The sequence below is a fragment of the Papilio xuthus genome, unplaced genomic scaffold (genome assembly GCF_000836235.2).
Source record: "Papilio xuthus unplaced genomic scaffold, Pxut_1.1 DF828037.1, whole genome shotgun sequence".
NCBI classification, from domain to species: Eukaryota; Metazoa; Arthropoda; class Insecta; order Lepidoptera; family Papilionidae; genus Papilio; species Papilio xuthus.
In genome coordinates this window covers 519725-544723 of record NW_013530612.1, presented here as the reverse complement: position 1 = coordinate 544723, position 24999 = coordinate 519725, and the positions used below count along the sequence as shown (strand labels likewise).

The window sequence follows — 24999 nt, the reverse complement described above, 5'->3', positions numbered from 1 at the left end:
CCACAGATAAACTATAGCGGGAACCATAGAGACGAAATGTTAAAATTGTTACCATAAAAAAAACTTGTGTATAAATAGATTTATACCAAACTTAAATTACTTATCACTTACGGGAAGATGACAAAATTATAAATTTAACACAAATGAAAGTATTTATTTTATTTAAAAATATTTCTTTTATTACATACCAAACATGTTCTTATATTAATTACAAACATAACTTTTCATTATCGACAAAAGAAAAATGGTCGAAGTAAAGATGCTTACATACAAAGAACTGTGTTTTATTCACGACCAAAATATCTAAGCGTCTTTATTACAAGAATAAACATGCCAACCTTTTTATTATTAAGCCAAATATTGGACAAAGAAAAATGAATTTTGACCACTTATAATTATTATCAATTGATTTGATTATAAAGTCATTAACAAAATTATTTTTTTATTTAGTTTTCGAAGATCAAACAGAGTTGCCATATAAACTTTTTTATATGGTAGAAAAAAATGGTAGATTTTTACATTATTAGGATAGTAACATTTGTGAAATTATAATAATTGATATTTAACATTTGAAAAACTTATTTGGCACTTTTTTTTAGGCAAATCACTAATAATTTTAAACAAAAAAAACTAAAAATATACTGAATCTTGTCGTTTTAATGCCTAATAAGTCAAATTCTACAGATGACGGCCATTACATTTACTTTTTTTAGGTTATTTGATGTGAAATTGTGGAGTATAGCAAATTTTATATAGTATGTAAGATTTATACCAGATATATTTTGGAATTTACGAATTTTAACATAAAGTGTAGTTTATCAATGGTTATTGGAATTCGATATTGTGATTTTTGCTTACAAAATTTAACTAGAATAATAAAAATTCACATTAAAACTACAAATCCGTTGATTTTGATAAGATTTTGTTTCTAACACAAAGATAAATTATCACGCTCTAACAACGAGCGGATGTCGGACTCCGTTGAGATGAAATCGGCGAATCGATACACAATTCTGAAGCTTGTTCCGCCAAATCTGTTGTTATCTGTAGAAAAATTAATCAAAACCAGTCATAAATCTTCATACGAACGGGAATTCTTTGAACTTAACATTAGAATAATAAATAAATAAAAAAATTCTACTTTAAAATGTCTGATTCCTATTTCTTGTATAAAATATTAGCTGATTTTGTAAATTTACTAACATTTCTTGTACTATTCCAACTAGAGCTTAGTTAGGACATGGTTAAGAATAGTCGAGATACCAATAACCATTAGCCTTTTGACGCTTTGAACACCATTTTAATACTTTATTTTCTACCACTTGGTTGTAATTGGTAGAAATCGGTAGATTATGGTAGAAATCGAAGAAATTTTTGGTAGTACCTTATACTGGGCCTGCACAGTGCAGTCAGGCGGCAGATGTAACGCCCGCAATAACGCAGCAAGGTGCCTCGGTGGCTGACCTCCAGCAAGCGCGAGCTGTACCAACCGTCCACCCATCTCAGCACGCGCGGCCGCCTGTCTGCCATTCCTGAGTACACATTACACATTAAAAAAAACTTTGATATTTGTAGTAGTCGTTATAAATAGACTTGCTAATATTATAAATGCGAATATTTTGATGAATGGATGGATGGATAGATGTATGTTTATTCGAATCTTGAAATTTGTCATAGATGTAGAACATAGTCTGGAAGAACTCATAGGATACCAAGTTTTTTTTTAATTTCACGGATGAAGTCAAGTACAATACGTCAGAATTTTTTGTATAATTATATCTTTCATTTCAGTCCAGTGACTCTGCGCTGGATGAAAAGTATTAAAATGTAAACATTGTAGACTGGAATAACATAGTAACGATAATTAGTAACAGTTTACTTGGGCGTTAGTTTCTCCAGTGAGAGACATGCTGCTGCTAGTGTGGGGCGTAGCGCCTCCAGCCGCGTCTGCAGCGCAGCCCCACCGGGCGCTCTGCCCTCCGCCGCTGATACTAAGCCACGCACCTGTATTACAAAAGTTACATTTACAATTTTTACAATGGTAGATTTACAGTTTTTACAGTCTTATTTATAATTTCAATTAACAAAAAATAAATTTATAATTTTTACAAAGTCGACATTAAATTTCTTACAAAAGTGACATTTACAGTTTTTACAGTCGTATATATAATTTTACAAAGTTACATTTACATTATTTAGATTAAAAGTAAATTGTCTATGGTTAATAGTTTATAGTACAGAGTATATATACCTCATCACAGACATGCATATAATGATAGAGCGCCTTCCCGCCACACTCCCAGCCATTGATTTCATGTCGTTGCGCAGCCTCGCTCATCTTTATCAGTAGAGAACGAATACTTTGAATGTTATCTGAAAATTAATATACATATTACTATTTTATCTATATATATACAACTAGATTTCGCCCGCGACTCTGCCACCGCGGAATTAATAAAAACTTAGTAGTTTATGAGTTCTTTCAGAGTATGTTCTATATGTATGCCAAATTTCATTAAGATCTGTTCAGCTGTTCTTGAGATACCTTCAAAAATCCGTCCTTCCATCCATCCATCCAAACATTTGTGTTTATAATATTAGAATGATTATATAGAGGAAAGATTTGTATTTTTATATGTAACGAAAACTCAAAAACTACTAAACTGATTTCAATAATTCCTTCACCATTTAATAGCTACATTGTCACTGTGTTACATATGCCATATTTATTATTTTTTTTATTATTTTTATTATATCATAAGGTGGCAAACGAGCGAGTGGCCACCTGAAATCGCTGAAATAGCGAAGTGACCGTTGCAAATAGACATACGCAATTGCATATGCGTTGCCTACCTTTAATCCACGGAGGAGAGGATGTACAGAAACAAAATATATTCTCTTTCCATGCATCCTCTCAAATGGAAAGTCTACTTACACTTCCCATTCTTTCCTTTTTATTTATTATTAAAAAAAGTTTTTTTTTTAATTCCACGTGAACGAAATCTTACGTATAAAAGACTCCAAGTGCCTAATCTATTCTTTAAAGCCACCATCGTATGATAAGATTGTACTAAGACACTTAAAAGAAATATGTGGGGGTTAAAACCACCCCTAGAAGTCTTATTTGCCACTCTTATTTATATTTTCAGACATTATTAGTTAGGATCATTTGACTCAAGCGCGCTTTCGTTACAAAGTCAAGTGTCAGATGTAGTGAGGGGACATAAACGTTGATATTTTAGTAAGGCTACTGCGCCAGTACACCGGCACTGTCGGATTTTCTTCTTAACAATAAAAATAATACAAAATTTACCAGATAACACGCAATCAGCCAGTATTTGATCCACCAACACTCTATGCGCTGCATTCCATTGTCTTGCCCCAACTAAATATTCCACTTCTAATTTTGGTTGATGCTAAAATATCATTAAAAATTTTACTAATATTATAAATGCGAATGTTTAGATGTATGTTTGTTAGAAATCTCCAGTTGCATGAATCTTTATGAAATTTGTCATAGATGTAGAACATAGTTTGGAAGAACAAAGCTACAGACCATCGGTGATCCGAGGTTCAAAACCCGTCATATATCAATGTGTATTTACATATGTACATTTATCGTATGTTATGATGAAGGAAAACGTCGTGATGCTGCACATATCTGAGAAAGTCAAATATGTGAAGTCTTGCACTGGACCAGTATTCACTATCACATAGTCTTGAAGATGTATAAGGAGCTGATGATTAGGGTCTTACCTCATATTTGGCTCTATCAGCTTGTGCTAATAATATCCATTCCTTTGGTATTCTCATTTTCTCTAATAGACTTAGTTCAGGTTCCTCATCTCTTCGTCTGATGGGTGCATTCCGGGATAGTACACCACGGATAAGATGACTCCGCCTGTATAATATAAAAATCATCATTTATCTATTCTCTTTCACTAATTAAATTGATTTAAAGTTCTAAATGTAAAAAAAAAACTATATTTCGCACAAATAACGTATTCACGTTGCTGATAAACGAAAAACTAATTACTTAAATTATTTATGTCTGTATGTTTGTATGAATATTTGATCGATTTTTATGGCATATGCACGGGAATTATTTATGACGTTATTTCTGTTGACTATTAAGTTAAATTTTATCTGAATTACTCAAAAGCTAATGATTCACGTGTGTTCCATTTTATAGCCAAAACGAACAAATTTTGACAAGTGAGGTGTCATTCGATTCGTATTCTTCCACTGTGTGTCATAGGAACGCCCCCTCCCCTTTTTTTTATATCATAAGATGGCAAACGAGCGAGCGGTCACCTGAAATCGCTGAAATAGCGAAGTGACCGTTGTAAATAGACATACGCAATTGCATATGCGTTGTCTACCTTTAATCGACGGAGGAAAGGATACACAGAAAGAAAATATTTTCCCTTTCCATGCATCCTCTCATCCGGAAAGTTCACTTCCACTTCCCATCCTTTCCTTATAAGAAAAAGTGTGGGAATAGAAAGAGGACTTAATTAGGTCTCCGACACGCACACTCATCAGACTGTAGTTGGAATTACTTCGCACTTGAGGCGTGTCTTCTGTGTGCTCGTGGTATTTCACTGAGCGAGGACAATTCGTGCAGATATTAAAGCGAACTCTACTTACATCGTAGTATTCTGCAGATAAGCAAGCGCTTGTATAGCCAGTTGCCAATATCCTCGTGCTTCTAACTGTTCTGCGACGCCTTTTATACTGTCCATTGTTGGATGACCCAGCCAAGAACCCAGTAGGAAACTGAAAATATATTACTAATATTATAAATGCGAATGTTTAGATGTATGTTTGTTAGAAGATATCTCCAGAACGACTGCATAGATCTTGCTGAAATTTGTCATAGATGTAGAACATAGTCTGGAAGAACACATAGGGTACTAATGAAGTTTTTTTATAATCTTTTAAGTTCAGAGCCGTAATAAAGTTTGTATTTATTACCTAAGGCTATAATCCATGGTGTCAGCAGTGTAGTTGTGAGGCTGGAGACGAGGGCGACGGGAGAGAGCGCGCGCTCTCACCAGCTCGTATCTCACATCTAGAGGACGACGACTGCTATTCTATGGAAGACCAATATAAATTAACCTATTATCTTACTTCTTACTAATATTATAAATGCGAATTTTTAGATTTATGTTAGAAGATATCTTCGGACCAGCTGCATGGATCTTGATGAAATTTGTCATACATATAGAACATAGTCTGGAAGAACATATAGACTACTTATTCTTTCTTTAATTTCGCGCGGACGGTGTCGCGGGCGACAGCTAGTAATATATATTATGACGTATATATTACTAATATTATAAATGCGAAAATTTTGGGATGGATGTATGGATGGATTACATAAATTCTCACCACATCAAAACTAAATTCATATTCATCAGTGTACGGTGGCTGCGGTACCGCCATACCCATCTCATCCACTTCCAAACTGCCCAGATCCACCTCCTCATCAGAGTTGCTAAAGTAACCCTCGTACGTTCTGATCACTTGCTCCAGATGTGGTACTTGAGGACAGAGGTATCTGCAAAGAAAATCGGTTTCTAATATTATAAATGCGAATGTTTGTATGTATGTTAGAAGGTATCACCAGAACGGCTGTATAGATCTTGCTGAAATTTGTCATACATATAGAACATAGTCTGAAACACATAGACTAGTTATTAAGTTTTTTTATTTCGCGCAGACGGAGTCGCGGACGACAGCTAGTAAGTAATAATTTAAATCATCGGTCGCTATATCCAATGTCGCAAGTGATTTCTAGTATATTAAATATTCAACTGTCTTTACAATTGTATAAGAATATATAACCTACTAGCTGTCGCACGCGACTCCGTCCACGCGGTATTAAAAAAAAAATTAGTCGTGATATATCTATGACAAATTTCATCGAGATGCCTTCTAACAAACATCCATGCATCCAAACATTTATATTACTTATAAAAGTAAGATTGTTTTTAGTTCAAACTATCGTGTTTATAAAAATTAATTCCATTCCATTTTCAATTCACTTTCATATAATTTTCATTAGCTAACTTAGCTTGTCTCCGAGTCTAACGTACATCATCATCAGCTCACTATACATCCCCACTGAGGGCAGATTTTACCCTAAGTGAGAGTATGTGATAGTGAATGCTGGTCCAGTGCAAGACTTCACACATTTGACTTTCTCAGATATGTGCAGCATCACGATGTTTTCCTTCACCGTAACATAAGATAAATGTACATATGTAAAAACACATTGGTACGTCGGGATTCGAACCCAGGACCTGCAGATTGCAAGTCAAGCTTAACCCCTGAGCTACCGACTTACATATTAGTATTAAAAAAAACATTCAAGACACAAACTTCAATATATCAAATATAAAATCAGATAACTAACTTTGCAGTAACATGCAACGCTCTAATCCAGTCCAGCTTCTCCAGTTCACCTCTAGGTCGTATTCCAGCAAGTAATTCCAGTATCGCGTGTCTATAATGAGTTATCACTTGTGTAGCGCCGCATTCACGCCACAGCTGCAACTGCTTTGCTATCAGCGAACGGAAGGATGGGTCACCTGTAAACATATATATAAAAATCAATTGCTGTCTTGGTCGTGGAGGTCTAGGGAAGATTTAAAATGTGAGAAAAATTCTAATAATTGCCGGGAATTAATTAAGTTTCTAATTCCATGCGGACGGAGTCGCGGGCAACAGCAAGTATACTATAAAACTCAAGAAACATAAGCAAGCGTATTTTGTATAAATACCTCAAGGGTCATTTGACCCCAGAGTCAAATAACCATTGACACCAGGGGTCAAGTGACCACTGGTGTATCACCGGTCTTAAAACCTAGTTTCATTAATGCTACATTTCTTCAAATTGTGAACACCCATCATACACGTCTTCTGACCCCCTGGGGTCAAAAGACACCAGGGGGGTCCTAGTTGTACTTACCGCTTGCTTGTGCCAGTATCATCGCCATATGCAGATCTCCGTGTTTTCTCGCCAGTTGACACGCCTCAGCCACTCGTCCGCCCACCAGTAGTGTCCACACGCGGGCACTATGACCGTCGTTCACTGGAAAATGAACTCTGTCATGTACGTAATAAGAACCAAAATAACACTGCTCGTTAGACCAAGTAACAAAGGAATTTTCTAAATGTATATTAATAATTGGAATAGAATATATGGGTAAAATTTTTCCTTTACAATTCGTCGAGTAATCACGTGAGGTACAAAAGAGAGGGGTCTCTAAAGTCACGAATTAGGGGGTCTAAAATAAGTTAATATCACGTGTTTTGATATTCAGACTGTTTAAGTAAATTTAATGAAAAAACAATCATACTAATATTATAAATACGAATGTTTGGATGGATGGATGTATGTTTGAAGATATCTGCAGAACGGCTGCATGGATCTCGATGAAATTTGTCATACATATAGAACATAGTCTGGAAGAACACATAGACTACTAATTAAGTTTTTTTAATACCGAACACGCGACAATGAGTATTTTAAATATAAATCCGTAGGGTATTTAATATACACTGGTTTGAAATGACATTATTCTTATGTTTTTTTAAATAAAAAAAAATATCCTGACATTTACCGTCTAAAGGATCAGGAGATACTGGCATCTTCAATTCTTGTTGAGTTACATCATTAGCCGCGTCTTGTAGCCAGTTTAGAAACTGTTTATATCTATGTACTATAGAAGATACGTCTGTACCGGGAACACCTGAAAAAAAAAAACAAAAAAAAATTTTTTTTTCGTCTATTCATCATCATCAACCTGCCCTTATCCCTACTGAGAGTCAGCACATGTACTCCTCCATATATCAGCCGTCATATCAGAGTCTACCCCCCTTCCTACGCATATCCTCTTTCACACACTCATTCCATACTTTTTTTGGTCTTCCTCTACCCTTGTAGCCATCCACATTCAAATCTCATTACTTTTTTGCTTATATTATCATCCCTCCTCATAACATGTACAAACCACGCTAATCTTTTACTCCTCAATTTCTCTACTGGCGCTACTTTCAAACTTCCTCTAATATCATCATCATCATCAGCTCACTATACGTCCCCACCGAGGGGCTCGGAGCCTACCCTAAGCTAAGGGTGATTAGCTAATATACACATTTTTAATTTTATCCTTTCTTGTCAAATCTCACATCCATCAGATTTTTTCGTCTATTAAATGAAGATAAATTAATCACCTTCCCACCTTTTTCTTATAAGATAAAGATATATAGGAAGGGTAAATATATTTCTATATAAATGCGAATGTTTAGATGTATATTAGAAGATATCTCCAGAACAGCTGCATGAATCTTGATGAAATTTGTCATATATAGAACATAGTCTGGAAGAGCACATAGGATACTAAGTTTTTTTTTAATTCCACAGTTACTGTAAAAACTCACCGCCATTATCTAGATCAGCTCCCCAAAGCGCATCGCATAATTTCCATACTTGTAGTCTATAAGTGTTGCTAACTTCACACTGCAAATACGAAAAAAAGCTATATTCACAATTTTTTATTTTTATACATTTTTGGCACGAACTGACGCTTTCGTTCCAAAGTCAAGTGTCAGATTAGTGAGGGGACATAAACGTTGACATTTTAGTAAGGCTATTGCGCCAGTACACCGGCATTGTCGGATTTTCTTCCTGCCAATATGTTCCACTTTAATGGAAACTGGATAAGCAAGAATCATCGTAAAAGAAAAATTTCTAAAATATCGTAGTCCCTTTTTGTACCTTTGCATGTTCCAAGAACTTAGCCAACAGTCTCCGTCTCGTCTCCGGTTGAGTGGAGAGCTCGAGGCGCGGACATCCGCCCTCCTCGACGTCCACAGCACGACTGAGCTCTAGTAAACTCTCCATTTGTCGCGGCAGCGCCTCCTGGTGGAAAAATTTACAAATATAGGTTTTTTTTATATCATAAGGTGGTAAACGAGCGACCGGCCACCTAAATTCGCCGAAGTAGCGATCTACTGCCCATAGACATAAGCATCCTTTTCTTTATAAGGAAAGGATGGGACGTGGAAGTGGACTTTCCGGATGAGAGGATGCATGGAAAGGGAATATAATTCTTTCTGTGCATCCTCTCCTCCGTGGATTAAAGGTAGGCAACGCATATGCGTACATACGCAACACTTCGCTATTTCACTTCGCCATTTCAGCGAATTCAGGTGACCGCTCGCTCGTTTGCCACCTTATGATATTAAAAAAAAGTTCAAATATAACAAAGTATTTAAATTCGTCAATAAATGAAACTAGATGGCGCCACATACCTCTGTATAAGAAGAGTCGCGTCCTATAGCCAGTCTTGTAACAACAGATTCACTCCAGTCATTGTCACTGCGACCGACCACATAATTACCTAATTCCGTCCATTCAGTTACTGAAAAAAAAAATATACCAATTGCATATCTTATAATGTACAACTAGCGGTTGCACGCGACTCCGTGTGCACGGGATAAAAAAAAACATAATAAGTATCCTATCTGTTCTTCCTATGTTCTATATGTATGTCAAATTTCATCGAGATCCGTTGAGTCGTTTTGGAGATACCTTCAAACATCCATCCATCCATCCAAATATTCGTATTTATAATATTATAAGTAAAATTTGATACTACGCGCACTTTACATATATTGAACTTGTCTTTGAGCTCTTCACAAAGTTATGTAATGAAGAAGCCGATTTAAAAACGATTTAAAAGCCAGGATTTTTATATTCTCGGTTGGACTATATCAAGTCAAATCGTAAGTTTCAGTGGAATTCTTCTATAACAAGACATCTCAAGGTATACCCAAAGGGGTAGGCAGAGTACGAATGCACGAAGCGATCACAGGTGCTTATAGTTCCTTTTTTTAAATTCAAAACATGTCAAGTGAGCACCACCTGAATTCGCCAAAATAGCGAACCACAGCACCTAGACATTCGCAATTGCAGATGCGACGGAAAATAAGTACAGAAAGGGGATATTTTCCCTTCCTATGCGTTCCTCTATCAAATCCACTTCCCCTTTATAATAAGAGTGGGAAGCAGAAAGAGAAGTAAAATGAGTTCTCCGACACTCATCAGAGAGTAGTAATGAGTTGTAACTCGAGGCGTGTTAGATCTAAAATCTCTATAAAATTCTATCTAGATTTATATCTACTTACATTTAGGTAGATTAGACATTGCATCGTATGTAGTGACGTAAGCCAGCGTATTCCTAGGTCCAAAACCGACACGTGAATGACGCGCTCGGCTAACTGATAGGTCTGCGAGACATGATGCACCAAGACGACCTGTGGATACAAAGAACATTAATGATTTCTATACAAGGATAGGCTATAAGTAGGAATATTTTGTGCCTATTTGATATTTTAGTTGCATTGGAAACTCTAATACAGATAGAATAAAATTTCAGTAATATAAATTAAGAGCATCAGTGGCTTAGTGGTTAAGTACTTGACATGTCTGTAGGTCCTGTATTCGAATCCCGACATGCACCAACCTGTCTTCTTTGTGGTCGTGGTATTCCACCGGGTTAGGCCTATTCTTGCGAAGATGTTAAAGCGGTCTCTACTACTGTTACATTACTGCTAGGTCTTGACCTATTATTTAGAAACTATTACTAGGTCATTAAGTATTATAATCCAAACTATTGTTGGCTCGCAAATTAAGCATTTAACTTGTCTGCAGTTCTTAGGTTCGAATCCCGACATATCAATGTGTTTTTACATATGTACATTTATCTTATGTTACGTTGAAGGAAAACATCGTGATGCTGCACATATCAGATAGTTAAATATATGTGTGAAGTCTTGCACTGGACCAGCATTCACTATCACATACTCTCACTTAGGGTACACTCTACCCTCAGTGGGGATTTAGAGTTGATTATGAATGTCTTTATTATTATTATAAAATACCTGCAATAGTTTTCTTAAATGGTGGAATCTTTCTATGAAATTTCAACACGATGCTTTGAGGTCGTACTATCAAAGGTCTCATTATGGCTTCTGAAAAAAAAACACAAGATATAGTACTAACAATCACGACTCCATCGGTAAAAAATTAAAAAAAAACTAAGGAGTCTATGTATTCTTCCAGAATATGTTCTACATCCTCCTGCGTCCGTCCTGCGTCGGTGGCTCATTGGTCAAGCACTTGACTTGCAATCTGCATGTCCTGGGTTCGAATCCCGACGTACCAATGTATTTTTCCATTACAGATTTTCATATGTACATTTATCTTATGTTACGGTGAAGGAAAACATCGTGATGCTGCACATATCTGAGAAAGTCAAAGATATGTATGAAGTCAACCCGCACTTGACCAGCGTGGTTGACTATGGCCAAATCACCCTTAACTTAGGGTAGGCTCCGAGCCACTCAGTGGGGATGTATAGCTGATGATGATGTTCTACATCTATGAAAAATTTCATCAAGATCCATGCAGTAGTCTGAAGATACCTTCTAACATACATCCATACATCCAAATTTATAATATTAGTAAGTTACTTGGACACACAAAAAAGACAGCTAACAAGGATTTTGTGATATAGGGGGCGTTAGTGAGCTTAGTTCATCAGTCATACCTTCAGTAGGTACAGTCGGTTGGCTGATAATGGGCAGTTCATCACGCGAAGGTTGCTGCGTGATCGAAGGTAGGGACATCACAAGACCACCTCCTAATGGTACCAGCTGATCTTCTGTAGTTTGAGACATATCATCATCGATGTCACCTGAAATAAAAAGTTCTAGAACTATTGACTCTACACCTATTTATTTATTCTTTCAAGTTTTCTGTATTATACATTCATAGATTGAATTTTATTTTACTAGCAAATTTTTTTTATTTGATACCCATATTGGCTATCTTTTTTATATATCACAAGATGGCAAAAGAGCTAGCGGTCACCTGAAATCGCTGAAATAGCGAAGTGATCGTTGTAAATAGACATACGCAATTGCTTATGCGTTGCCTACCTTTAATCCACGGAGGAGAGGATGCACACAAAGAAAATATAGTCCCTTTCCATGCATCCTCTCATCCGAAAAATCCACTTCCACTTCCCATAGTTTTCTTACAAGAAAATGGGTAGGAAGGTAAAGAGGACTAAATTAGGCCTCCGGGACCCACACTCATCATACGAAAGGCAGAATTGCTTCCACTTGACGCCTGTCTTCTGTGTGGTCGTGGTATTTCACTGAGCGAGCCGGGACAATTGTGTGTTAAAGCGGGCTCTACCACTGTTAAATATATCTATTAGTCAATCCAAATTTGAACATTAATAGGGAGAAGAGCTGAAAGCTTGAGATGAGTGGCGTTTTAGTATGTCTAAATAAATAAAAACTACCCACCAATATCAGCGTACAATGAAGCCTTCATAAGTTGCACATTGTGACTACCCCGATGTTCTAGTTTCGCCAATTCACTTGTAGGACTTTTCACTCCGAATGCTGTTAAAAAAAAACATAAATAATAACAAAAAAAAAATCTAATACGATACTTCGATAAAAAATACCACCCCCAATTTCAACCCCTTACAATCCTTTTTTAGCCTATATTCTTCCCCAGGCTCTAGACTATCTGTATACCAAATTTCATTTGAATCGGTTCAGTAGTTTTGACGTGATAGCGTCACAAACAAACAGACAGAGTTACTTTGGTATTTATAAAATTACTTAACTAAGTTAAATTACTTAATTAAGTATTTACCTAAACTATCCGGATATAAAGACGGCACCTCTGTACAGTCCTCGGTTGTATCCATTTCGAATGCTGAAAAAAGGTCACATTAAAAAAAAAAGACATTCAAATAACTTAATCTAAATAAAAAAAAACAACAGACGTAAATAAAGACTAGCTGTCGCCCGCGACTCAGTGCGCGCGGAATTAAAAAAAAACTATAGGTCGCAGCGTAATGTTATATAGCCTAAAGTCTTCCTCTATAAATGTACTATCCAACAAAAAAATATTTTTCAAATCGGACCAGTAGTTCCTGAGATTAGAGCCTTTGAACAAACAAACTCTTCCGCTTTATAATATTAGTATAGATTAAAAAAAAACTTAATAAAAAATAATTACTACCTATCGCCCGTGACTCCGTCTGCGCGAAATTAAAATTTTGCCCAACTCACAGGAGGGCAATATTTTTCCACTTTCAAGAGCCTAAATAATATCTTACTAATATTATAAATGCGAATGTTTAGATGTATGTTTGTTATAAGATATCTCCAGAACAGCAGCATGGATCTTGATGAAATTTGTCATAGATGTAGAACATAGTCTGGAAGAACACATACACTGCTAAGTTTTTTTTAAATACACACAGACAGTGTCGGGGACGACAGCTAGTTAAATCAATAAGAACCATACCTTTTTCAGTTCCATTTAGTAGATCAAGAGAAGATCGTTGTAAGAACATATCCTCTTGAGAACTGGTACCTGGCAGCGTGGAAAGACCACCTAAGCCCACGGGACTGCCAACACCGCCAAGGCCACCAAGACCTCCAACTCCTCCAAGACCACCAAGACCCCCAACTCCTCCAAGACCACCAAGACCTCCAACTCCTCCGAGACCTCCAAGTCCTGCCGGCTGAACAGCAACTGGCTGTTTTGGTGCTGGAAATAATACAATGAATTCAGAAGTCGTGTAGTCTTTGAGTCAAATAGTTGTAACTGACGTTCAGTTTTAACTGAACAGTCCAATTGTACAGAAAAAACTGCGTGTATATTCATAATTTCAAGTATAGTGACTGACAATTAAAATGTTGCCTACACACGCAAAATTTTAACTGTTCAGTTAAAACTGAACGACGTAAGTATTTTTCTCTCTCCTTAACAATAACCTTCTAGAAGTATAAAGAAGTTGACTTTACCAGCAGCAGCTGTCTTCTGCAACGTTTGATTCACCAGCTGGCGCTTCAACACATCCGGAGTCGGTTCATCTTCTTCATCAGAGTCCGTCAGACCGTACTTACTGAAGTGTTCCACCTGGAAGATTGAAAGAATGCCGGTTATAATGACATTGAAGGGACAGGGCGTAATAACAGAAACATATTTATATGGATATATGTATGGATGATAAGTAACACTTAACTCCGATATACCTGAATAGATCTGGATGGAATTTAGAACAGAAATAGATTACAGTCTTCTTCTAAATGTTCAGTCGAAGAGAGAGTCCAAGGGACTGCGATTCTCGCTTATAGAGGTTTCTTTCGAACCAGGGTTTCTCGATTGCAGAAGTTTCTCTCTAACCCGAGTTTCTCGCTTATAGAGGTTTCTCTCTATCCCGAGTTTCTCGCTTATAGAGGTTTCTCTCTCTAATTCGTGTTTCTCGCTTACAGAGGTTTCTCTCTATCCCGAGTTTCTCGCTTATAGAGGTTTCTCTCTCTAATTCGTGTTTCTCGCTTACAGAGGTTTCTCTCTATCCCGAGTTTCTCGCTTATAGAGGTTTCTCTCTCTAACTCGTGTTTCTCGCTTATAGAGGTTTTTCTCTCTAACTCGTGTTTCTCGCTTATAGAGGTTTCTCTCTCTTACTCGTGTTTCTCGCTTATAGAGGTTTTTCTCTCTTACTTGTGTTTCTCGCTTATAGAGGTTTCTCTCTAACCCGAGGTTCTCGCTTATAGAGGTTTCTCTCTAACCAGTTTCTCAGAACTACTGACTCGGAAAGATAATTTTTCATGATCCATACCTAAACTGAACAGATTTTGACAAGTGAGGTATCATTCTATTCGTATTCTTCTTCTGAGTGTCATAGATATAGTCAGTCGTGTTTGTTTGGTCGTTTAGTTAACAAATAGTGTTGTTAATACTTACTTGGAACACCCAACTGCCAGTCTGTGGTCTGTACTCAATGAACTTTGTCTCATGTTTCTCGCAGACGCGTCTCAATTTGCCTTCGTAATCCATTTTCATGAGCCTGTTGGTATTTTGTTATTGCTAAATTAAATATAATATTATAAATGCGAATGTTTAGATGTTTGTTTGTTAGAAGGTATCTCCAGAATGCCTGAATGTATCTCGATGAAATTTGTTATACATATAGAACATAGTCTGGAAGAACACATAGACTACTAATTATGTTTTTTTTAAATTCTGTGTGGACGGAGTCGCGGGCGACAGCTAGTTAAAAATAAATAAAAAATAAAGCAAATATTTTTAATATTGCAGACATGATAATCCTCTTTCTTTTCTTTACATTGATAAACCTCTTTCCCTATCTTATAAGAAAAGGATGGGAAGGGGAAATGAATTTGTCGGAGGAGGAGACTTCTGTGTCATGAACATGTACAATTGTGGATGATTATGGGCAGTAGTCCCTACAGCGTCAGTGTCTCAGTGGGTAAGCAGTTGACTTGTCTGCAGGTCCTAGGTTCGAATCTCGTCATGTACCAACATGTTTTTTCATATGTACATTTATCGTATGTTATGATGAAGGAAAACATCGTGATGCTGCACATATCTGAGAAAGTCAAATGTGTGAAGTCATACACTGGACCAGCATTCACTATCACATACTCTCACTTAGGGTAGGTTCAGAGACACAGTGGGGATGTATAGTGAGCTGAAATCGGGAGGGCGCTAGTCTGTCACCTCACCTGTCAGGGTCCACGATAAGTCGCCTCTGTGTCTTGTCTCGCGGCCACACGCGGTCCAATGTGACGACAGCTTTGCGATTCAAAGCCTGACCGATTGGTGGCTTGTTTTCATCTTCAGGGTATATGATTACTTCTTTGTTCAAAAAGTGTACTGAAAAATATAAAATAATCTATTAAGAAAACGAGTTACGAGTAATCTATAAAATGAATTGACCGATTTCTAACTGGAAAGTAGCCGATGATTTTTTTTACCACGCTGTCAAATTTGCGGCAAACCGCTAGTTAAAGAGAAATAAATCTGATGGATCTAAATAGCCACACTAAAAGTCGCAATAGTGGAAAAAGGGTCTAAGTTAAGAGACCAAAGGCGTCACTTTGGTCCCCTTTCTCTTCACCTTTTCATATAAGGAAAAGATATGAAGGGGCAGTTGTTTTTACGAAGAGGCGCATAGGAATGGGATCTTTTTTCTGTCCCCTCTTACAATCGCGGATGTCTATGGCTAATGGATTCGCTATTTAGGCGAACTTTAGGTAAATAAAAAAAAACTTACCCAACGTATCCAAATCAAGATTAGCAACGTCCATTTCACAATCATAAAATACTTTGCCGTAATTCTTACGTCCTATTGTAAAATTTGGTACAACGCAAGATCCATCCGGACGTATGTAATCTGTCAAATAGAACGAATCATAATTAACTGAATGAAAACAACGATATCCGACTCGAAGGACCAATTTTTAGTACACAGTTACAATTGAACTGTTTTGGAATATATTTCTTCAAATTGTTTATAGTATGATATAACTAACGCTTGAACACCAATGGGGTAGACAGAGAATACGACTTCAATTTGTTTTAACACTTTCAATGGCCACTCGTCAGGCCATATCACTTTTGTACAACATCATAGTGGCATGGAATGTGTTAGATGTATGTCAGAAGATATCTTCAGAACAGCTGAACGAATCTTGCTAAAATTTGGTATAATAACAAAATCTCGGTTAAAACTAGTAATATTATTTACTAGTAAGTTTTTTTTTGTTTCGCAGGAACAAAGACCCGTGCAAAAGTTAGTACTAGATTTACCTTTCAAATCTTCTAGAGATGGTATAGTATAGTAGCCTGGTCGCTGCAGTTTGATGCCGGCTGGATGAGGAGGTGCCTCCTGTTCTATTAGATTCTCTTCTTCTGATACTGTTGAAAAGTATTAAGTAAGTTAATCTTACTGATATTATAAATGCGAATGTTTAGATGTATGTTTGTTAGAAGGTATATCCAGAACGACTCAACAGCTCTTGATGAAATTTGGTATATATGTAAAACATAGTCTGGAAGAACACATAGACTACTAATTGTTTTTATTTTACGCGATCGGAGTTGCGGGCAGCAACTAGTAATATTATAAATGCGAATATTAGAGCGTATGGATGGACATAATTTGGCATAGATGTAGAACACTTAATCAAATATCATATAATTTTTACTGTTTTCAGGGTTCCGTACCTCGAAAGGAAAAAAACTGGAACCCTTATAGGATCACTTTGTTGTCCTTCCGTCTGTCAAGACCCTTTTTTAAAATTCCTCTAAGACAAAATCACGGGCAAAACATACATAATTTAGTGAACGAATGAAAATGGATAAAATAATCTACAAACAAAATGTACATAACAATATACACCTACTTTCTTTATTTTTAATTCTAACCAGAAAAGATTGAATGAACGATTGAATGATTGAACGAATGAATGATAACATACACATAAATACAGTAATCCTTTTAACATACACCTACTTAAACATACCTTTCTCAATATCTATTAAAAAATCGTTCAATGAACGAATGAATGAATGATTGAATGAACTAAAAGGTAACCGTATAATCCAGCAATTTGCTTTGCGAGTGTCTCGCAGCGGGAACATCCTGGCTCCTGCCCCCAGCGGTGGCAGCAGAAGATGAACAGCTCACCCGGTGAACATTCTAGCAGGGGAAAGAAGGATCAAGAAGGAAAGAGATGTAGGAAAGGAATGCTAGGGAAATTGGTATTTATGAAACAATTTTTACCTGTTTGATAAACTGACTTTGACTCATTCAAAGACATACATCCATGTAATTATTTACGTATTACATTTATTGTATGAAAATGTATGGAATAATATAATATGAATTGAGAAAGGTATGTTTATTAGACCTCTTTGCGTCACATTTACTCCGTTTCATGCAAACCCAATTAATTTTACAATCTTAATTATAAAACATTGATAAAAGATATTAATTTGTGCTGCCACTTTGTCGGTTGCCCACTTTTTGCCCACACTTCTTAACTAATGTTGCCCACACTTGGACTAGCGTTTCCCACACTTGTTAATGTTGCCCACATTTTTCCCACTTACCAGAACTATAATCCACATCTTCCTTTTGTTGCCCACACTTTGCCCACTATCTCACAAGTTGCCCACTAATGCACTTACCAGAACTAGAGTCGATATTCTCTTTGTCCAAGGACCTCTGCGGGCGCACAGCTAACTCTCGTACAGAATTCTCCGCAGCTTCTGAATTGGAAGCCAATGGCTTGCGTAATGGCTTAGTTGTCAACCTGTTGACGAAATATGTTGTTAAACAAGTCGATAGAATATCACGAATTTAGCTTAAAACTATCTAAATTATCTATTAAAGCTTAATTCTATCTGCAAAGGCTAATGTATATGGGTAGCGGTCACTTCGCTATTTCGGCGAATTCAAGTGGATCCTCGTTTAAAAAAAACAAAAAATTGAAATAAATGAAAAAAATTTACTTACCAACTGGCACGCCTTTCAGACACTTCAGGCATATCTTTATCTAGAAAAGAAAATAAATTAAATTCACATATTATAATCAAAAATATCTGACTTAGTGAGAGGCGCTGCTGTCGCGGTTGGTTCTGTCAGAATATACATATAGAACCTACTTAGACGTAGAAAATTAATTAGAAAATAAAGAAATTGACAGACAGACGCACAACAAAGAGGTCCTATAAGCTTTCTTTTCATTCGAAGTACGGAACCGTAAAAATGACATGACAGCTACAATACAATGAGGATTAATGACATTTTTGGCAGTTTGCTGGGGGGCGCTAGTGAGCTGTCATTTAGTTTGACTTACGGCCACCGAGTCAGATACTCATCTCTTTCTCTCATCAATTATCACTGTGGTGGTCTTCTACGATTTTTTCTTTAAATATTAGCAGTTTTTTTGTTAATTTACTAATATTTCTTGTCTCTAAGTTCTAGGATTGTATTATGGTTTAAATAGTCCAATGACGTGATTCGAACTGACGACTACATAATCTGAAATCCGTACTCTTAATCATTATACCAAATGTAACTTGTCATAACTTACCCAAGTTGGGATACAGTCTTGGAGTTTCAGCACCATCAGCTGGCTTTTCTTTCTCAGCCCACGACACTTTACTACCACTTAGCCTGAAGATAATAAAAATAAGAAAATTGTAAAGAATAGTAAAAAATTCAACAGTGGTAGAGCCCGCTTTAACATCTTCGCACGAATCGGCCTCTTCTGATGCAATACCACGACCACACAGAAGACACGCCTCCGAAAGGATGGGAAGTCGGACTTTCCTGATGAGAGGATGCATGGAAAGGGAAAATATTTTCTTTCTGTGCATCCTCTCCTCCGTCGATTAAAGGTAGACAACGCATATGTAATTGTGTATGTCTATTTACAACGATCACTTCGCTATTTCAGCGATTTCAGGTGACCGCTCGCTCGTTTGACACATTATGATATAAAAAAAATTATAAAGAAATTAAATCACTTTGTACACAACTTAAATCTTCGAAACTCGATGATTTCAGTCGCTAAGCGACTTAACGTCGCCGACATTTCCAACACATAAGACAGTCGCTCGCAACCTGTTTGTCAAGGTAGTAGTTAGTAAAGTCGCTGCTTTCAAGATGTTAGAACATTTACAGTAGACATGCAGCTATGTGTGTACTGGCAGAATAAGATATTCGCTTCGATATGACTAAATCTTAAAAGATTACGTTAGCTGCCATGTCGGACTATATGTCCGACAAGCTTCCATTTCATCATCATCATCATCAGCTCACTATACGTCCCCACTGAGGGGCTCGAAGCCTACCCTAAGTTAAAGGTGATTAGGCCATAGTCAAATGCTGGCCAAGTGCGGGTTGACTTCACACACATCTTTGACTTTCTCAGATATGTGCAGCATCACGATGTTTTCCTTCACCGTATTCAGCTTCAATTTATATGTAAATAATAAGTATATCATCATCAACCTGCCCTTATTCCTATCGAGGGTCGGCACAGTATGTACTACTCCTCCATACATCTCTATCAGCCGTCATATCCGAGTCTACCCCCTTCTTACGCATATCCTCTTTCACACAGTCATTCCATACTTTTTTGGTCTTCCCCTACCTTTGTAGCCATCTACATTCAATCTCATTACTTTTTTGAGTATATCATCATCATCCCTCCTCATAACATGTCCAAACCAAACTAATCTTTTACTCCTCAATTTCTCGATAAATAATAAGTATATGAGCAATGTAAATAAGGTATTACTATATTTTTAGGTATTTTCAAATTGGTTTTGGACAAAATTTAAAAAAAAAAAATTTTTTTTTTCGTTTTTCGAAAAATCATACCGGCAGCTAACGTGTTAATAAAAATTATATCTCACCAATTCGTGTGTTTTTCAGCGTTCATTTCAGTATCTGGAAAAAATATGTTCTAATTAAGACATATAAATAATTATTACAAAATATTGGATTTGTATTCTCATTTATCAAAGTTCAACTTTATTCCTGACTTTATGTTAATACTAGGAGTCGACCGAGACTCCGTTCGCGCGGTATTAAAAAAAAAACTAGAACCTATGTTATTCTATGTTCTATCATCGAGATCTGTCCAACCGTTCTGGTGATAACTACAAAAAAATATCCATACATCCAAACATTCGCATTTATAATATTAGTAAGAAGTTAGATAAATCATAAACAAACTTCTTTATATCAAAAAATCTTAACAATCACAGCATATTTTTGAATAATTCTTTTTGTTATAAAAAGCTCTATACTTATAACACGCTGTAGATTATATATTTTCACGCTATTACAATTAGGGGGTGAGTAAATTGAAAAAAATCGCTATGAGAGAAAAGCTCAAAAATTGCAGGCCAATAGCATCAAAGATGGTTGCCATTGTAACGATAATTCGTAGTAAATGGCGAACCGATTCATTTAGCTTCATAAAGCCGTTATGGAGATATCTTCTAACAAACATTCGCTTTTAAATTAGTAAGAAGTAAGATAATAAAAAAAACTTCTTTATATCAAAAAATCTTAGCAATCACAGCATATTTTTGAATGATTCTTTTTCTTATAAAAAGCTCTATACTTAAGACACGCTGTTGGCTATATATTTTCACGCTATTACAATTAGGGGGTGAGTAAATTGAACAAGTATGTTATAAGAGAAAGGGACAAATTGCAAGCCAGTAAGCAAAGATGGTTGCCATGGTAACGGTAATTTTCAGCCAATGACGAAGGCCTAATTTCATTTAGACTTATGCAGTCGTTCTGGAGATATATTCTAACAAACATACATACAAACATTCGCATTTATAATATTAGTAAGATGTACATACTGTTAACATCATTCCTCTGTTCTGAGGTAGAAGGAGGACCGTCGTGTGCGTCTCGCGCTGCGCTCTCCGCAACCATTGTCTCCGCGCGAGATGTTTCTTCCAATGATCTGTAGAAAACAATTAAAAAAAACTTAATTAGTAACCTATGTGTTCTTCCAGACTATGTTCTAAATGACAAACTAGCAGACGCCTGCGACTCCGTCTGTGCGGATTTAAGAAATTTAATAAATTGCCTAAATGTTCTTCCAGATTATGACAAATTTCATCGAGATCGGTTCAGCCGTTCTGGATAACATCTAAATAGATAACTTCTAACATATTTTCTTATTTTACTAATATTATAAATGCGAATGTTTACAGCTTAAGAGATTTTGATGAAATTTGTCATACATATAGAACATAGTCTGGAAGAACACATCGGCTACTAACTTTTTAAATATATTTTTTTCTGAAATTTCGACGAATGGGCGAAGTTACTCACCTATTAATACTATCAATAGTATTCTCCGCATTGCTTGCGTCATTTCTTGTCGCATTAGGTCTCAGTACTAAACGCTTACGACTCGGTTTCAAAGATAATTTATCCTCCAAACTCGGGTCTGATTCTTCTAAGCCGTCGAACAATGATTTCTGTGAAAAAAAAAATAATATATTAAACAAAAAGTTTACATTATGTAATTGGACCTCTTTACATACATTTTTTACTCATATTTTTATATTTTTAAATTTAGAACATTTTAAGTTTTTCTTCTTTTTTATTATTCAAAAATTTGTAATCGTTTCTTTTCTGTATACATTTCGTTACAAGAAAGAGATGGAAGATAGTAAAGTGGTTGGAGCGAAAGAGCACGATATATACCAGAGAGATACGACTTTACCTCGTTTCAATCAAACAACAAAACTGTAGGTTTGAGTCCAAATTATTAGTTTAATACATGTTGATATCTCTGTTTGGTCAAAGATGAAAGACAAGGATGACGATATATATACATACAGACATTTTAATATCGAAGACCCACGGTAAGTTGATAAAGTCAAAGATATGTGTGAAGTCAACCCGCACAGGACCAGCATTCACTATCACATAGTCTCACTTAGTGGGGATTTTTTTTGTGACTGAGTAGTCACTGTTTGTCTTGAAGAGGCATTTACATCTTCACCGGGCTTGAGGTGTGCGAGCGCAGATGGCGCTTAGCCTGAACCTCGTTTAAGAGTAACAAGACTCGAGGGCCCCCTCAGGAATCTCGGCTCGGGCTGTTACTTCGTTATAGTTACCGGATTGGGAGGTCATCGAGCTCTTAGATCGCTTAGGTGGACGCTCCATGGAGTGACTGGTCTCAAGGACCTCGACTTTAACTGTCACTCATTACGCGTTTAGCATTCCGATTCAAGAGTGCCCGAGAGGAACGAACCTCGGCTTGATCGGTTGCTATTATCTGATTGTTAGTGGGGATTTAGAGCTGATTTGTACGTACCTTATCATGAGGTATAGTAGGTCTGGGTATAACCCTTAGACGGCCGGATGTGGGCGAGGCGACTTTGTAAGCTGTGTCCAAAGCGGCCTTCAATGCTGCTGGATTGGTTGGCTTAAGTGCTTCTTCCGCTGATGCACCTGTACATTAAACCATGATTCCACTAATATGTTGATATATATCACAGTTATGATATTAGAAATTATATCGTAGTTAATAATGATCAGAGTCGCATCAGTGGAAATGGACTCTTAAAATATATATCGTAGATTTCCGATCGGTTTGTTATTGCACACCGGCGCGGGCGCTGTCTCTACACCAAGTCTACCGCTTGTCAAACGAGCTCGCGTACTACTGACAGATAGTGACACTGACAGACGTCAATCATGTACCTTACAACCAATGTTGCCATTCGAGCAAAATAATTAACTCCGACATATATTAACAAATTTTAAGTTTTTTTATATTTATATTTTTTTATCAGTAAAATTTTAATAAATCTTACTAATATTATAAATGCGAATGTTTAGATGTATGTTTGTTAGAAGATATCTCCAGAACGACTGCATGGATCTCGATGAAATTTGTCATACATATAGAACATAGTCTGGAAGAACATATAAGCAACTAATAAAGTTTTTTTTTTAATTTGAATATTATCAAAAGACAATTCCAATTTAATAAAAAATTATAATATATTAATTTTTAACTAACACGTCGTGTAACCATGAAATTCTACTATAAAAAATCTAATAATAATATATATACTAGATGTCGCCCGCGACTCCGTCCGCGCGGGTTAAAAAACATAAGAAGAAGCCTATAAGTTCTTCCAGACCATGTTTTAAACATATGCCAAATTCCATCGAGATCCATACAACCATTCTAGAGATACCTTCAAAGATCCATCCATCTAAATATTCACATTTATAATATACTAATTGTCGCCCGTGACTCATTAAGCGCGGTATTGAAAAAAAGCTTAACTAGTTGTCTATGTGTTCTCTCAGGCTATGTTCGATATGTATCCCAAATTTCATAGAAATCCATTCAGCCGTTCCGGAGATATCTACAAACAAACATCCATCCATCCAAACATTCACATTTATAATATTAGTAAGACAGACGAAGCATGCTGCATCAATATAAACCTAAATATATATATATAAAAAAAACTCACCAGAATCAGGCAGTAAGTCCTTAAACAGCGGAGAATCACCATAAGGTCGAGCAGCTAGGGTCAATATCTGCTCATGTACTCCACTACCAGCTGCACTCCCGCCCCTATATGTATTACATTAAATTATTCAAACTTTCGTGAGACATTATACTAAACTGATATAAACACAGCTAAACACTGACGTATATTCGTCCGGTGGCGGCACCGACTAGTTTCGAGCCCATCGGGGACCCTTCATCAGGATGAGTGGTACTGGTATTATTTCGTACTTGGTATTATTTCAGTGAGCTGAGGGCCGCGTCCGCGAAATAATACCAGTAGCACTCATCCTGATGAAGGACCCCCGATGACTTCGAAACTAGTAGGTGCCGCCACCGGACGAATATACGTCAGTGTTTAGCCGTGTTTATATATCAGTCCATTACAATACATAAAATTTCCTGCAAATTCCTAAGTATAAGGATAAAATAAATCAAGACATAAAAAATGGCGTCGCATTTGACACCCAATTTAAAGGCAGCCAACTTCAGAGAGCGCTCTTGATAATGCAATCAGATAGCAACCGATCAAGCCGAGGTCACCTCTCGGGCACCCTTGAGCCGCATCACTCCATGGAGCGTCCACCAAAGCTACCTAAGAGCTCGGCGACCTTCCAATCCATACTTACATACATAAATAACAATTTTCAATATAAATAATTAATTCTCTACGAACAAAGTCAAGGGCAATGTTTAGTATATTAAACAGTCGTCTCTGGATAAGCGAGATTACATGGAAGCACGATATTTATCTCATGTTTAGAGGTTTCTCGTTTATAGAAGATTCTCGCTTATAGTTTCTCGTTTATGGAAGATTCTCGCTTATAGTTTCTCGTTTATAGAAGATTCTCGCTTATAGTTTCTCGTTTATAGAAGATTCTCGCTTATAGTTTCTCGTTTATAGAAGATTCTCGCTTATAGTTTCTCGTTTATAGAAGATTCTCACTTTTAGTTTCTCGTTTATAGAAGATTCTCGCTTTTAGTTTCTCGTTTATAGAA

General features: G+C 36.5%; 1 protein-coding gene across 1 annotated transcript in view; it reads right to left on the bottom strand.

Annotated features, from left to right (window-relative positions):
* Nucleotides 1-156: 156 nt before the first annotated feature.
* Nup98-96 (nuclear pore complex protein Nup98-96) overlaps nt 157-24999 on the bottom strand; it is a 36636-nt gene continuing 11793 nt past the window's right edge. The window contains exons 13-46 of the mRNA XM_013307827.1: nt 23963-24066; nt 22786-22922; nt 21792-21940; nt 21311-21417; nt 20345-20378; nt 19015-19097; nt 18435-18474; nt 18107-18231; nt 16724-16831; nt 16188-16307; nt 15637-15787; nt 14855-14957; nt 13912-14026; nt 13409-13654; nt 12749-12811; nt 12391-12489; nt 11625-11771; nt 10957-11046; nt 10201-10329; nt 9325-9434; nt 8789-8932; nt 8452-8530; nt 7632-7760; nt 6977-7099; nt 6422-6596; nt 5395-5563; nt 4978-5096; nt 4651-4779; nt 3757-3901; nt 3314-3416; nt 2252-2373; nt 1880-2004; nt 1385-1532; nt 157-1044 (exon numbers count right to left, since the gene is read on the bottom strand). Of these exons, the coding sequence (XP_013163281.1) occupies nt 955-1044; nt 1385-1532; nt 1880-2004; nt 2252-2373; nt 3314-3416; nt 3757-3901; nt 4651-4779; nt 4978-5096; nt 5395-5563; nt 6422-6596; nt 6977-7099; nt 7632-7760; nt 8452-8530; nt 8789-8932; nt 9325-9434; nt 10201-10329; nt 10957-11046; nt 11625-11771; nt 12391-12489; nt 12749-12811; nt 13409-13654; nt 13912-14026; nt 14855-14957; nt 15637-15787; nt 16188-16307; nt 16724-16831; nt 18107-18231; nt 18435-18474; nt 19015-19097; nt 20345-20378; nt 21311-21417; nt 21792-21940; nt 22786-22922; nt 23963-24066 (4060 nt within the window). The 3' untranslated portion in view covers nt 157-954. The remainder of the gene's footprint in view (nt 1045-1384; nt 1533-1879; nt 2005-2251; nt 2374-3313; nt 3417-3756; nt 3902-4650; nt 4780-4977; nt 5097-5394; nt 5564-6421; nt 6597-6976; nt 7100-7631; nt 7761-8451; nt 8531-8788; nt 8933-9324; nt 9435-10200; nt 10330-10956; nt 11047-11624; nt 11772-12390; nt 12490-12748; nt 12812-13408; nt 13655-13911; nt 14027-14854; nt 14958-15636; nt 15788-16187; nt 16308-16723; nt 16832-18106; nt 18232-18434; nt 18475-19014; nt 19098-20344; nt 20379-21310; nt 21418-21791; nt 21941-22785; nt 22923-23962; nt 24067-24999) is intronic.